Source organism: Eptesicus fuscus, chromosome 13, assembly GCF_027574615.1.
Source record: "Eptesicus fuscus isolate TK198812 chromosome 13, DD_ASM_mEF_20220401, whole genome shotgun sequence".
NCBI lineage: Eukaryota > Metazoa > Chordata > Mammalia > Chiroptera > Vespertilionidae > Eptesicus > Eptesicus fuscus.
In genome coordinates, this window is record NC_072485.1 from 18,710,231 (window position 1) to 18,724,034 (window position 13,804).

The window sequence follows — 13,804 nt, forward strand, 5'->3', positions numbered from 1 at the left end:
CATGACAAGGACTGAACCTGAGTATCAGAGAAGTTCCCTGTCTGACTTTCATGCAAAGGCAGCAGCAACATAATCTATAATGACTGGCACATGTGGATGTGGTCCATTCAGCTTCTGCAAAAATGACCCCTCCGTGCCAGACTTTGGCCATACTGATGTTTTTGTAACATGGCAATAATGTACTCCTGAATGAGAGAAATTAAGATGGATAAAAAATGGCTATCCATTAAACAAATAGTCAAAGCTATGAAAATCCCAAGACAGCCACATGGTGCGTCCATGCTCCCTGGTAAACCCCATGTTGGTTATTTTTTTTTTTGCATTCTTTCCTCCACCGTAGTGAGTTTAAGAAAAACTATTTGGTCCTGAGAGGCCTCAGACCTCCTTCCTCTGAACCTTTTGAGCTCCTGCCACTTAATATAGGTTATCAATATGTTCTTGGTGTAGCATGTATGTTTTCCTGCCGCAAGGCTGATGGCTTATCATGGCAAAGAAAACGTGTTTTCATTCCACACAAGATAGTCACTGGTAGACCAATGCCTGGAGAATGGGTATTCTGGAAGCATCCTCAAAGGAGAACAGCCCTTGAGCCCTATTGAACGGAATCTTAGCAAGTACTCCCAAGCATTGCCACTGCTGCAAAACAGGAGGTGTTGAGCCTTGGATACACACCTCACAACTAAAGAAGGCTGCACCTGGCCCTCGCTGGTTTGTTCAGTGGTCAGAGCATTGACCGGCCTCAGACTGAAGGATCCTGGGTTCGATTCTGATCAAGGGTATGAACCTCAGTTACAGGCTGGATCCCGTGCTCCAGTCAAGGCGCGTGCAAGAGGCAACCAATTGATGATATGTCTCTCTCACATTGATGTTTCTCTCTCTGTGTCTCTCCTCCTCCCTTCCACTCTCTCTAAAAATCAACAGAAGAAATATTTTCAGGTGAGGATTAACAAAAATCAAACAAACAAAAAAAAGAAGGCTGCACCTGGCATTTAATTCTGTATAAACGCTGGAGACCTTCAGAATTGACTAAAAGGAAAAGAGACTGACATCAATATAGACAACTTCCACCCAAGAGATCAGCTTCCTACTTAGCTAAATATGAAACCCTTTCTTCCTCCCTTCCTTCCTCCCTTCCTTCCTTCCTTCCTTCCTTCCTTCCTTCCTTCCTTCCTTCCTTCCTTCCCTCCCTCCCTCCCTCCCTCCCTCCCTCCCTCCCTCCCTCCCTCCCTCCTTTCTTTCTTTCTTTCTTTCTTTCTTTCTTTCTTTCTTTCTTTCTTTCTTTCTTTCTTTCTTTCTTTCTTTCTTTCTTTCTTTCTTTCTTTCTTCTTCTTCTTCTTCTTCTTCTTATCTCTCTCTCTTCTCTCTCTCTCTCTCTCTCTCTCTCTCTCTCTCTCTCTCTTTCTCTTTCTCTCTCTTTCTCTCATATTGGCATTGACCTGAAAAGATAATGCCATCATCTGTATCTTCCAGGTCATTGCTAAGAGGTTAACCTTTGTAATTCAGAACAACTTTTTATTTCAAGTTATAAGAAAACCTAACTGACCCCTGGCTTGAATGAGCAATCATGCCTGACTGGATTTACACTTGTCATCATGGTTATCTTTCTCCTTGGGTCTATGCATGCCTAGAGTGCTGGTGCACAGCTGGGCAATGCCCCTAACTGCTGAGAAAGAACCTGTTAGGTAGGAAGTTAGACATGAGTGGCTGGGGCGGGGCCTGTCCTGGGGTCCTGACAGAGGTCAGACCAACATTGCCTTCAGACCACCTCTATGGACAGCCGGCAGCCAGCAGACTGCCAGTGGCCAGGTTCGGAACCAGCTGCTTCTAGGCACAAGCTCAGAGGAAAATAACAGGACCTCAATTTGACCTTACTAGGGTCCTGGACTAATTATAATAAATTTTGCATTAAAAGATTTTGACAACCCCTCCCCGCCATGGTTTTTCTGCAGTGCATTATGGGTAAGGGTATGGGCAGAAGAAATTTAGTTATATAGCTTTAGTTATAAATTTAGCCAATCATCCCTGACTGCAAATGAAATTCTCCATCCAGAAAATCCCTTTTTTAAACCATATAACCCAGGCTTTGGGGCCATTGTCTCTTTGGACTGGCCCTCTCTTTGCTTGGAGGGTATTTTTAATAAATCCCATTTTGCTTTACTTTCATTTTCATTGACCTTAAAATATTTTCTGCATCGAGAAGAACCCATGTCCCAGCCAGTAACCCCAGTCAGTAACAAACCTACCAGGGGTCTTTTCATGATTCAGAGTTTGCTAACTTTGGCAGGGACCTACTTCCCTGGTTAGCAGGAAATGTAAATGGGAATAACCTTAACTTAACTTGTGGAGACACTGAATAGCCCTTGATTAATTTTTAGTTGAGCAAGAAGATATCTGTGCTGTGGTCAACATCACCTGCTATACCTACATCAACACTTCTGGAGCAGTTGACACTCAGTTACATAAGATCACTGAGAAAGCCACTTAGCTTAAAAAGGGAATTACTGTACCCCTATGTTCATAGCAGCACAATTTATAATAGCAAAGATTTGGAAACAGCCTAAGTGCCCATCAGCCGATGAGTGGCTTAAAAACCTGTGGTACATCTACACAATGGAATACTATGCTGCTGTAAAAAGAAGGAATTCTTACCATTTGCAACAGCATGGATGGACCTGGGGAGCATTATGCTAAGCGAAATAAGACAGTCAGAGAAAGATAAATATCACATGATCTCACTCATTTGTGGAATATAATGAACAACATAAACTGATGAACTAAAATAGATCTAGAGACATAGAAGCATCGAACAGACCATCCAACCTCAGAGGGAAAGTGGAGGGGGAGGGAGGAAGAGGACGGGAGGTGAGAGATCAACCAAAGACTTGTATACATGCATATAAGCATAACCCATGGACACAGACAGTAGGGGGGTGAGTCATGTGTTGTGGGGTGGGAAAGACTAGGGAGAGGTCAATGAGGGGAAAAGGAGACATATGTAAAACTTTAAACAATAAAGAATTTTTTTAAAGGTGATTACTTTAACAAGGGTCTTTCTTTGATTAGTTTGGGTCTTGGAGACTATGGCTCCAAAGTACATTCCTAATAAACTTCCTCTCACATGCTTGAAATGTATGTTTGCAGGAAAAGGTATCCCTAAGTCTTCAATATCAAAAGGGAATGAAGAAAAGACCAATTTAAGCATTTTCAACCTAAATCCATGATCTGTGAGTATCCCCGGGATTAAACAAAAACATCATGGCCTGTGAATATCACCCAGGCTAAGAGTTTGATAAAAAGGTGGGAGAAGTTAAAACAAAAAACAGCAGTCCAAATGGATTCACTTTTACTAAGCCATGTCACCAAACCAAAATTTCATTAACTAATCTAATTGCAGTTTCAGCCTCTCCCAGGAGTGGAATTTAAAGCAATCATTCTGGAATTTTCTGCTCAATGTTAGTGAGGTAATATCCAAGAGAAAACCTTTGCCATTTCCTTCCTCCCATAAAAATGTGAAGAAATAATTTTCTCTTCTTTTGTTTTTCTAATAAATCCCCTGCCCCATCCTTCTGCTTGTATGTATTTAAAAAAAAACAAAAAACTTGCATGTTATATAACCCCTGGGATGTTGCTCTACTCATCCTACCTAATAAAAGGGTAATATGCAAATAACCATCACTTCGCTATGCACACGATTGGGCCGGCGGGAGGCTAGGGGGCGGGACTCGGGGTGGCCTATCCGGCCGTTGAGAGGCACGGGGGGGCGGGCCTATCTGGCCTTTGAGAAGCACTGGAGGCTTTTGGCCGGGTGCATGAGCGGACTCCCAGTTCCCCTGCCAACGAAAGCCGGGAGCTGAGTGTATCTCTGTGCATAAAGAGAGACTATAAGATGCCAAGAAAGAAACCACTACTAAGGAAAGGACTCAAAAACGAAAACTATGGAACTTACAGGTAAAGAAATAGGAGAAAAATCTTTGCTACTTTGGAGGTAGCTAGATAGCTTAGAAGGACATAGGAAACACTAACCATAAAAAAGTAATTGTTAGATTTGTTCAAATTAACATCTTCTCTTGAAAAAAGACGCCATTATGAAAATAAAAAGGCAAGTCATAGGGAGAAATTATTCACAATACGTATGTCTGAAACAGACTTTTATGGAGAATATCTATGAAGCAGTCTTACAATTCAATGGTAAGAATACAGACAACCCAATGTTCAAAATGTGCAAAAGATTTGAACAGACACATACAAAAATAAGATCTATACCATCATGGGATGATTAATATCATTAGTCATAAAGGAAATATGGATTAAGCCTCAGTGATTTTCTACAAAACACACTAGAAAAGCTAAAATTAAAAAGACTGACGATAACAAGTATTGGCAAGTATGAGGAGCCACTACAACTCTCATGTAGGTGGGAGTATAAACTGTTGCACCCACTTTGGAAAATGTATTGACAGTTTCTTAGAAAGGTAAACATTCCCTTACCATAGACCCAGCAATGTTACCTCTTGGTATTTAAAATAAATCAATAAATCATAACGTTTGTTCACACAAAGATTTGTACACAGATGTCCATTGTAATCCTATGTATTAAAGAGCTGATATGCTAATTAGACCAGATGGCAGAACAACCTTCCAGAACGATCAGTGGGTGGAGCTGTGGGGTAGCCGGGGCCACAAGGCAGCCGGGGCTTCGAGGGCTGAATTCCTTGCACAAATTTTGTGCATCAGGCCTCTAGTCCTATATAATAAAGAGGTAATATGCAAATTAACCCTCACACCCTCACAAGATGGCTGCCTATGACCAGGCCAGCAGGGGGGGTTAGTGAGGGACAACCAAACAACTGAACAAGCAGTCTGTGTGGGGCGACCAGGTCAGTGGAGGGGTTCATGAGGAGCGACCAGGCCAGTAAGGGGGGCAGTTGGGGTGACCAGGCTGGCAGGGGGAGCTGTAAGTGGCAACCAAGCCAGCAAGGGGGGCAGTTAGGGGCAACCAGGCTGGTAGGGGAAGGCAGTTAGGGGTGACCAGGCCTGCAGGGGAGGGCAGTTGGGGGTGACCAGGCCTGCAGGGGAGGGCAGTTGGGAGGACCAGGCCTGCAGGGGCAGGGCAGTTGGGGGCAATTAGGCTGGAAAGGTGGCAGTTAGGGGTGACCAGGCAGGCAGGCAGGTGAGCAGTTAGGAGCCAGCAGTCCTGGATTGTGAGAGGAATGTCCGACTGCCGGTTTAGGCCCAATCCCAGACCGGCAGTCGGACATCCCCTGAGGGGTCCTGGATTGGAGAGGGTACAGACCGGGCTGAGGAGATTCCTCCCACAATGCATGAATTTCATGCACCGGGCCTCTAGTAAATTTAATAAAGCCAATTAAGTCTTCAAATATATCCAGTTGAATTTTGTTCTTTAACACTACTTATTTGCAGCATGACCTTTTCAAAGATACTTATTTGCCCTTCAGTTTCCATTCACATTGAAAACAGTAAGAATGTTCATCTCTAACTATATATATAAAAGCCAAGTGATAGGAATGACAGATCAACCGGGACAACTGGTCGCTGTGATGCGCACTGCGGTGGCCAACTGGCCCAATTGGGGCCCTGATTGGCCTCCCCCAACCTCCCGCAACCCCTTCCCACCACCGGCTCCACCCTCAATCAGCCCTGCCCCTGATAAACCCCCATTGGGGTGGTCGGCCTGACCCCACCCATGCACAAATTTGTGCACTGGGCCTCTAGTCTATATATATATATATATATATATATATATATATATATATATATATATATATATATACATACATACATAAGTGACCGTCACAACCGAAACAACCAAATGGATGATCGAACAGGCTGCGTGGGGCAACCAGGTTGGCAGGGGGTTAGTGAGGGCCAACCAAAGGACTAAGCAGCAGGCTGCGTGGGGTGACCAGGCCGGCAGGGGGTTTAGTGTGGGATGACCAAACAATTGAACAGAGGGCTGTGTGGGGTGACTAGTCCAGCAGAGGGGGCAGTTAGGGGCAAACAGGCCAGCAGGCAGGGGCAGTGAGGGGCGACCAGGATGGTGGGAGCGGGGGCAGATGGGGGCAACCAGGCCAGCACAGGTGGCAGTAAGGGGCAACCAACCCAGTGGGCAGGGTAGTTAGGGGTCACCCAACCAGCAGGAGGGGGAAGTTGAGGGTTACCAGGCCAACAGGGGGGTCAGTTAGGGGTGATCAGGCAGGCAGGCATGTGAGAAGTTAAGAGCCAGTGATCCTGGATTGGAGAGAGTGTAGGCTGGGTTGAGGGGACCCCCCCATGCACGAATTTTGTGTACCGGGCCTCTAGTATATAATAAAAGCCTAAGCGACCATTATAGCGGAACAACCAAAATGACCAGTCTCTATGATGCACACTGACCACCAAGGGACAGATGCTCAATGCAGGATCTGCCTCCTAGTGGTCAGTGCGCTCCCACAAGGGGAGCACCGTTCAAAAGCAGGGTTCATGGCTGGCAAGCACAGTGGCAGTGGCGGGAGTCTCTCTTGCCTCTGCAGCAGTGCTAAGGAGCAGCAAGCCAAGCAGTAAGGAGCAGTGAGCACATGGGCAGTAAGGAGTGAGGTCTCCCAGACTGTGAGAGGGTACAGGCTGGGCTGAGGGATGCCCCCCACCCCAGTGCACAAATTCTTGCACCAGGCCTCTAGTATATATATATAAAAGGCTAATATGCAAAGTCTCCCCTCTTGAGGTCGACTGGGAGACTAGGAGTTTGATCGCTCGCTATGACATGTGCTGACTACCAGGAAGCAGCGCAGAATGAGGAAGGCCTAGAATGGCCCTGATGTCCGGTCAGTCCTAAGGACCCTACCCATGCATGAATTTCATGCACCGGGCCTCTAGTCTTACATATTTGTTGAGAGTATAATTGATGTAAGCTCTCCAAAAAAGCCTGGCACAGAATGTGGTAATAATCATGTACTAGTGCTCTCTGACTATTAATCTACCTTGCATTGTTTTATTGATATAACCAAAAATGGCAAAGTTAGAGAACATTTAGAAAATCTTATTCAACCCATAATGTTAATATCTGCATAGCAGTCCTTTATTTAACTGATATCTTAGTGTTAGGCATTCAAATGATTTATTTTCCACTCATAAGTAAAGCTAGTATATACTTATATCTGTGAGTGTATTATTATTTTATGATGCAGAATACATTTCTAGAAATGAAACATGGATTAAAGGATATGGCTATTTTGAGGCTCTTAATATTTACTGTTAAACTGTCTTTCAGAAGTTTTATATTTTTCTTTCAGTCTACAAATTTATTATTTAGTCTTAATCCTAAATCAGGTTGGTCTCATATATAATTATATATATATATATATAAACATTTTTTTAAATATGTGTGGAACAGAAAACATACTTATTACCAACGAGGCCTTAACAGTTTCCTCAGTTTGATAAACTTCAGGCAGGTTTCTTACTAACTATAGTCCCCTAACTCCCTTTTCTTAGAGCATTTACTTTAGAAAACTTTCAATTAAAATTTCTTCTCTGCCCCTGTGACATGTAAGTTTTCTTCCAGTTTCTTGCCATTTTTAAAACCCAGGGATGTCTCTCCCAAGGATCTCTCAAAGAATGGAGCAATTCTTTGAAATGTAATTGTCTATTATGCTAAATGAAATAAGCCAATCTGAGAGAGACAAATATCACATTATCTCACTTATTTGTGGAATCTAATGAACAAAATAAATTGACCAACAAAATAAGACCTGAAGCAGGGAGGCATGGAACAGATTGACATACCTCAATGTGGGGTTGGGGGGACAAAAAGAGATCAACCAAAGAATTTATATATATACTGGAGGCCCAGTGCATGAAATTTGTGCACAGCGGAGGGAGTGTGTCCCTCAGCCCAGCCTGCACCCTCTCCAATCTGGGACCCCCCGAGGGATGTCCGACTGCCCCCGTGGGATCGGCCCTAAACGGGCAGTCGGACATCCCTCGAGGGGTCCCAGATTGGAGAGGGTGAAGGCTGGACTGAGGGACACCCCCCCCCCTCACCGTGTATGAATTTCGTGCACCAGATATATATATATGCGTGGTGATATTTGTCTCTCTCAGATTGGCTTATTTCATTTAGCATAATAGACAATTACATTTCAAATAATAATAACTATATATATATGTATATATATATAGTTATTATTATTTAAAAAATAAATGTAATTATCAAGAAAGAGAGGGCTCTATCTTTCAGTCTCTATAGTCTATAGGAGGGTAAGAGACTAACTTTGACAAACATCGGTTAGTAAACACAGGTGATCTAATCACATTGACCAACCTCTTCCTCAGTGTCTTCCCTTTTATCCAGGTCTTAAAAACTCTGCCATTTTCTGTTTTAGGGGAGTTGAGTTCAACCTCTCTCCACTGTTACAATAGCCTTGACCCCTATTGCAATTGTCTTGAATAAAGTCTTCTTGCCTGTTTAACTTGAGACGGTATAGTTTTCCTCTGACACTTACCATCTTGCTTGAAAGCATCTGATGAATGATAAAGGTTGTTGGGGGAATAATAATGTTGAGCTGTCCCTCGCCAACTTGGTGAAGAAACACTCAGAGCTCCTAATGAAGGACTGCTGTATCGTGGTCTAGTCTTTGAACCAAACACAGATGAAGATGAACTCTTCTTAATTCTTAGCAAAGCAGCATATGAAGTAGGGAGACCAGGAAGAGCTCCAGAATATTCTGTAGAAGAAAAACAATAATAAAAAAATGAATTCTTGTGAAAATTATTTCTTCTGAAGACATTCTTGAAAACTTCCCTTGCAGCTGCAACAAAATGTAAATTACAGAGAGAGTGTGGAAAAATAAAATGTTACTTTTATATTTTAAAATATTTTCTGAAAATTCTACTAGTTCTAAATTTGTGGTGAAGGAAGGAAGGAAGGAAGGAAGGAAGGAAGGAAGGAAGGAAGGAAGGAAGGAAAGAAAGAAGGAAGGAAAGAAGGGAGGGAGGGAGGGAGGGAGAGAGGGAGGAAGAGGGAAGAAAGGGAGGAAGGGAGGAAGGAAGGAAAAAGAGAAGACATCCAAAATTTGTCTTTACTTTCTTTGTCGGGACAATTTTGGAATTAACTTTTTGTTTGCCTTAATATTAAAATGTATATTTACATACAGTAGATCAGTACCTTTTTTATTGTTAAAAAATGGGAAAAGAAAAAAAATAGCATTATGGATTATATTCTATAAATACAGGTTATAAAAATAAAAACAATATACATTTATGATCATCATCTAAAATTTATCATAAAGTAGAAAATGCATCTAATGTATCATATATATTTTGAGTAGGCTGTAAGTTATGCTCATATTCTTAAAAAGCAGTCAGATTTACTATGCAATACAAAAATTTTGGATAATGTTGCTTTGTAGATTTTGTTGCATAATCTATGTAATTTAATATTATCAAGTGGGAATACTATCAGGAAATTTCTGCTTTTATTGGTTACTGAGAAATGTCATGTTCATATTTTATTTTAGTGCCCCATACTTTTCATTATAAAAGATGTGCAAAGTGAGTGGTACTAACACTCCTTTATATCTACAGGGGAGAGTCAGTTCAGTGTATAGATCAAATGTTTCAAAATACAAACTAATTGATGACTTCTTAAAAACAATTTAAAATTGGAATTTTTTCCTAAGTCTAATATCAATTGAATTTGATAATGTGTTGATCTTGAAAATACTTTTTAGAATAAGTCATTTTTGTTCAGGGTATCTGACATTTGGACTTAATTTTAGATAAAAAATAGTTTATGTTGTTAGTAGGCGTTCTCATAATTAAAATAATTTAGAGTCATACTGCCTCTAGAGATATTATGGAATGCAAGAACCATTTCTGTGATTTGAAAATAACACTTTAGGTGTTAAGCATCAAATTAAGTTTAACATTTTCTGCTCTGTGAAATTGTCAACATGATTTCTCTTAAAGTTGAAAAAGCATATTTTCAGATGTTCTCCAATTTAACGTATTATGTGCAGCCCATGCCTATCAGGAGCTGTAATGAGAATCATATCCTTTAGTATTTATGTTCAACCATAAGTCTGGTGAAGGTGGATCAATTTTAACTGAAAATAGCTAACCTCTCCTGGGCAAAGTCTATGAGAATAGATTATGGGTAGACATAAAGTCTTCTTTAAAACCTGGAATTAAATGCAAGTTTTGGCACCTAGAGGTATAAGGTAATGAAAAGAGAATGAGTTTTCCTTTAAAGGTAGTTTGTAGCTTTAGTCTCAGAACCTATTCATTTCTCAGTGCACTCTGTTGCCTTGTGTTTTAACTGCCTACCCTGCTCATACACGAAAATAAAAAATAAAATTAAAAAAGAATTATACCATGCTAGTGTTAACAATTGGAATGGAGTGTGAGAATGTGGTTTATAGTTCTTAAAGCTAGATAAGATAAATCAGTGGAAAGCTAGAAGGGCCATAATGAGGTTCAAACAAGCCAGGATCAGAATTTAGTGACACATCATATGTATCTATCTATCTATTCATAGTTTGCTAGTTTGCCTGTGTGCTCCACACCAAGACTTCATTTGTTGTGTAATCAGTTGCACCTGTTGCAGTGGATATTCCTCTTTCATCAATTAAAGTGAACTCTAAAGCTGTTACTAGAAATCTGACAATTTATGCATCCATTTATGTATTCCACAAACTTGAAATGAGAACTCAGTCTGGGCTACATTCTAGGGATAGGAGAAGATATTGCATCAACCTTCAAGGAACTCCTGGCCTAGTGGAGAAGAAAGGTAACTATGCTTGTAACTTTAATCCAAGATGACATAGCAGCAAATTCAGGGACCCTTGGGCTCCCTCCCCAGGGTGAGGCATCTTCTTATTCAGCCAATGACTAACAGAAAATACTTCCTAAATGAAAATCTGTCTAAATTCAATCCTGAAAGTTTGTTCGTGAGTAGCTCAGGACAGCTCTGAGGGGAGAAGAAAAAAATATTCTAGATAAAGAAAAAAAAAAAAAAGACATGAAGACTTGTGCAGGGAAGGCAGCATGACATGCTTGGAAGGTTAAGTAGTCATAAGTTCAGAGCATGAGGGAGAGGAGAGAGAGGAGAGGGAAGGTTAGACAGGTAAGCAAGGGGCCCATGATGAAATGCCTAATACATCCTGCCAAAATGGTATGACTTTGAAAAGACAGCAATAGGTTTTAGAAAGATCACTCTGGCTGCAGTGCCATTTGGAATAAAACAAAAAGAAAAATGATTACTCAAGAGCCTAAAGCTGTAATAGAGGCAAAGATTAGCCAGGAATGAGGAGTTGATAATCTATATGGGAATAAAATTAATAAGATTACTCATTGATTAGATTGGAGGTAAGGACAGGCAAGTAAATAACTGAGGATGATCTGTGCTTCTGTAAGATGGATAAGAATGTAGGAGAAGGCACCGGCTTGAGGTGAAATCTCATTAATTCAGTTTTGGGCAGGTGGAAAGTTGGAGGTGCTTCTAAGGCAGTTATGTTGATTATAAGATTCTGTAAACATAAGGGAAATGCAGGCTCCTGAGATTATTAAATGATAATCAATTAGATGGTTATTAAAACTATTAGAGCTGACGAGCTTGCCAAGGAAATGTGTAAATTGAGAACTAGAGTGTTGAAAATGGAACTCTGAGGAGCACCGGCATTTAAGAGGAAAGCAGAGGGAGAGGTAGTAGAACCTGGGAAGGAAAGAGGGAAAGCTGGAAAGTGGGATGTCACTGAAGGGGAGGAAAGAGAGTCCACACAGAGGAGAGAGCAGTGGACAGGGTGGATGATCAGTGCTGAGACTTGCCCTGCAGACTGGGGTGTCCGGCAGTGTCAAGCTGTCTGAGAGCTCTACAAAAATGCGCAGTGCATGGGAACGTGAGTCAGAGCCAGGAGGTTAAAAGGATTTTCTTTTCTTTTTTTAAAAAAAATATATCTTTATTGATTTCAGAGAGGAAGGGAGAGGGAAAGAGAAGTAGAAACATCAATGATGAGAGAGAATCATTGATTGGCTGCCTCCTGCATGTCCCCTACAGGGGGATCAAGACTGCAACCTAGGCATGTGCCCTTGACCAGAATCGAACCTGGGACCCTTCAGTCCGCAGGCTGACGCTCTATCCACTTAGCAAACTAGCTAGGGCAAAAGGATTTTCCAAGCCGGGAAGACAGTTTGGAACCCTAAACTGCCAACTCTACTGCATTAGACATACAGACCCGGGCCTTAGCCTGCTGCCTCCCTCAGTCTCCTGGCCTGAGTACAATGGCTATCAACTCAGTGAGGCATCCCTCTCACATGTATTTTTTAAAGTTATTTTATTTTTTATTGATTTTTAGAGAGGATTGAAGGAAGAGAGAGAAACAACAATGTGAGAAAGATACATTTATCAGCAGCCACCCATTCTTGCCTCAACTGGGATCAAACTTGCAACCTAGGTATGTGCTCTGACCTGGAATTGAACCCACGACCTTCTGGTGCATGGGACAACATTCCAACCAACTGAGCCACTGGATAAGGGCTGATTCCTCCCAGCTGCCAGCCCCTTTTTCTGACATCTTTAATTTTCTTACTCCTGAATCCCAGTTCTGGGGATCCCCAGGTCTGGAAAATAGATATATTAGCATAAATGAATGGGAAAATAGTGTTCCAATTATAGGACTTTGTTTTAACCCTCAACTTTGAGAGACTGAATTGATGTAACACATACAGGCTCTGCTGAGGGTGAAAAATACAGCATCCTCTTCCTCAGTTTAAATGCCAGCATTTGCATTTTTGTCCTTATTTTATTTCACCTCCTCCTCTCTAGAATCTCAACCCCTTCAAGAACCCATTCACTGTCCTGCACCCTCATCTTTCCTCAATTCCCTGCCTATCCCTACTCCCTTCAATGTACCTTCAACCATGCTGTCCTTGCCTTTTATTTTTTTTTCCTCAGGCTAAATCTCCTGTCTAGGTTAAATCCAACTATTGGCACACTGTTCCTAGAGAAGAACACAAAATCATGCTTAAAGGTCTCAGTCCATGATATTCACCACAAGTGAGATTTCTAAGCTTCCTGGTAATACTGTCACATTTCCCTAGTTCCTTTACTAACCCACCCTACTGGATACATTACATCTTATCCTCTGTCCTCAAGCGCCACACCGTCTTGGATTTCCTATTTCATTGAGAAAACAGAAGCAATCTGAAGAGAGGGTTCTTCACTTGCTCCCATCATTTATATGTATACCCATATATTCTGCCTTGCTTTCACTGATATGCTGTGAATAACTGTGCATCTATTAAAGGTCACCTCCTCCACTTGAGTGCATTGAACCCCATTCCATCCCATCTTGACTACACAAGGATATCTTTCTAGAAAATCCCCTATACAGGAGTGGGCAGAAGTGGGTTCACAGTTGTTCATATGGAAATAATAGAAACAAATAATACAAGAATTAATATTACAAGAGTGAACTCTGTGTTTTGTGTACTCACAACTATAAACCTACTTTTGCCTACCCCTGCATCTCCTCTTCAACATCCAAATTTTTGTCCCCCTGTAAGATCATTCCTATAACTATACAAAAATTCCTCAAACCTTTAAAAAGAGGCTATCTTCATCTTATCATTCCTTCTACCTCTTTCCTTTACAGCAACACTTCTTGAAAAGCACTATAGATGGTCAGTGTGTTCAATTCTTCTCCTCCCTTTCTCCCTTGAGCCTCTCCAAATAGTCTTGTTTATATAATTCCACAATAAGGAATCTTTTCAAGGTTAACAGTAACTAGGTCGTTGCTAAATCTAAGGA

The 13,804-nt window shown here is 41.5% G+C and overlaps 1 protein-coding gene across 1 annotated transcript in view; it reads right to left on the reverse strand.

Moving 5' to 3' along the window:
* CNTN5 (contactin 5) overlaps positions 1-9,497 on the reverse strand; it is a 465,423-nt gene extending 455,926 nt beyond the window's left edge. Inside the window, exons 1-2 of the mRNA XM_028157040.2 lie at positions 9,485-9,497; positions 8,502-8,723 (exon numbers count right to left, since the gene is read on the reverse strand). Of these exons, the coding sequence (XP_028012841.2) occupies positions 8,502-8,723; positions 9,485-9,497 (235 nt within the window). The remainder of the gene's footprint in view (positions 1-8,501; positions 8,724-9,484) is intronic.
* Between the last annotated feature and the right edge of the window lie 4,307 nt (positions 9,498-13,804).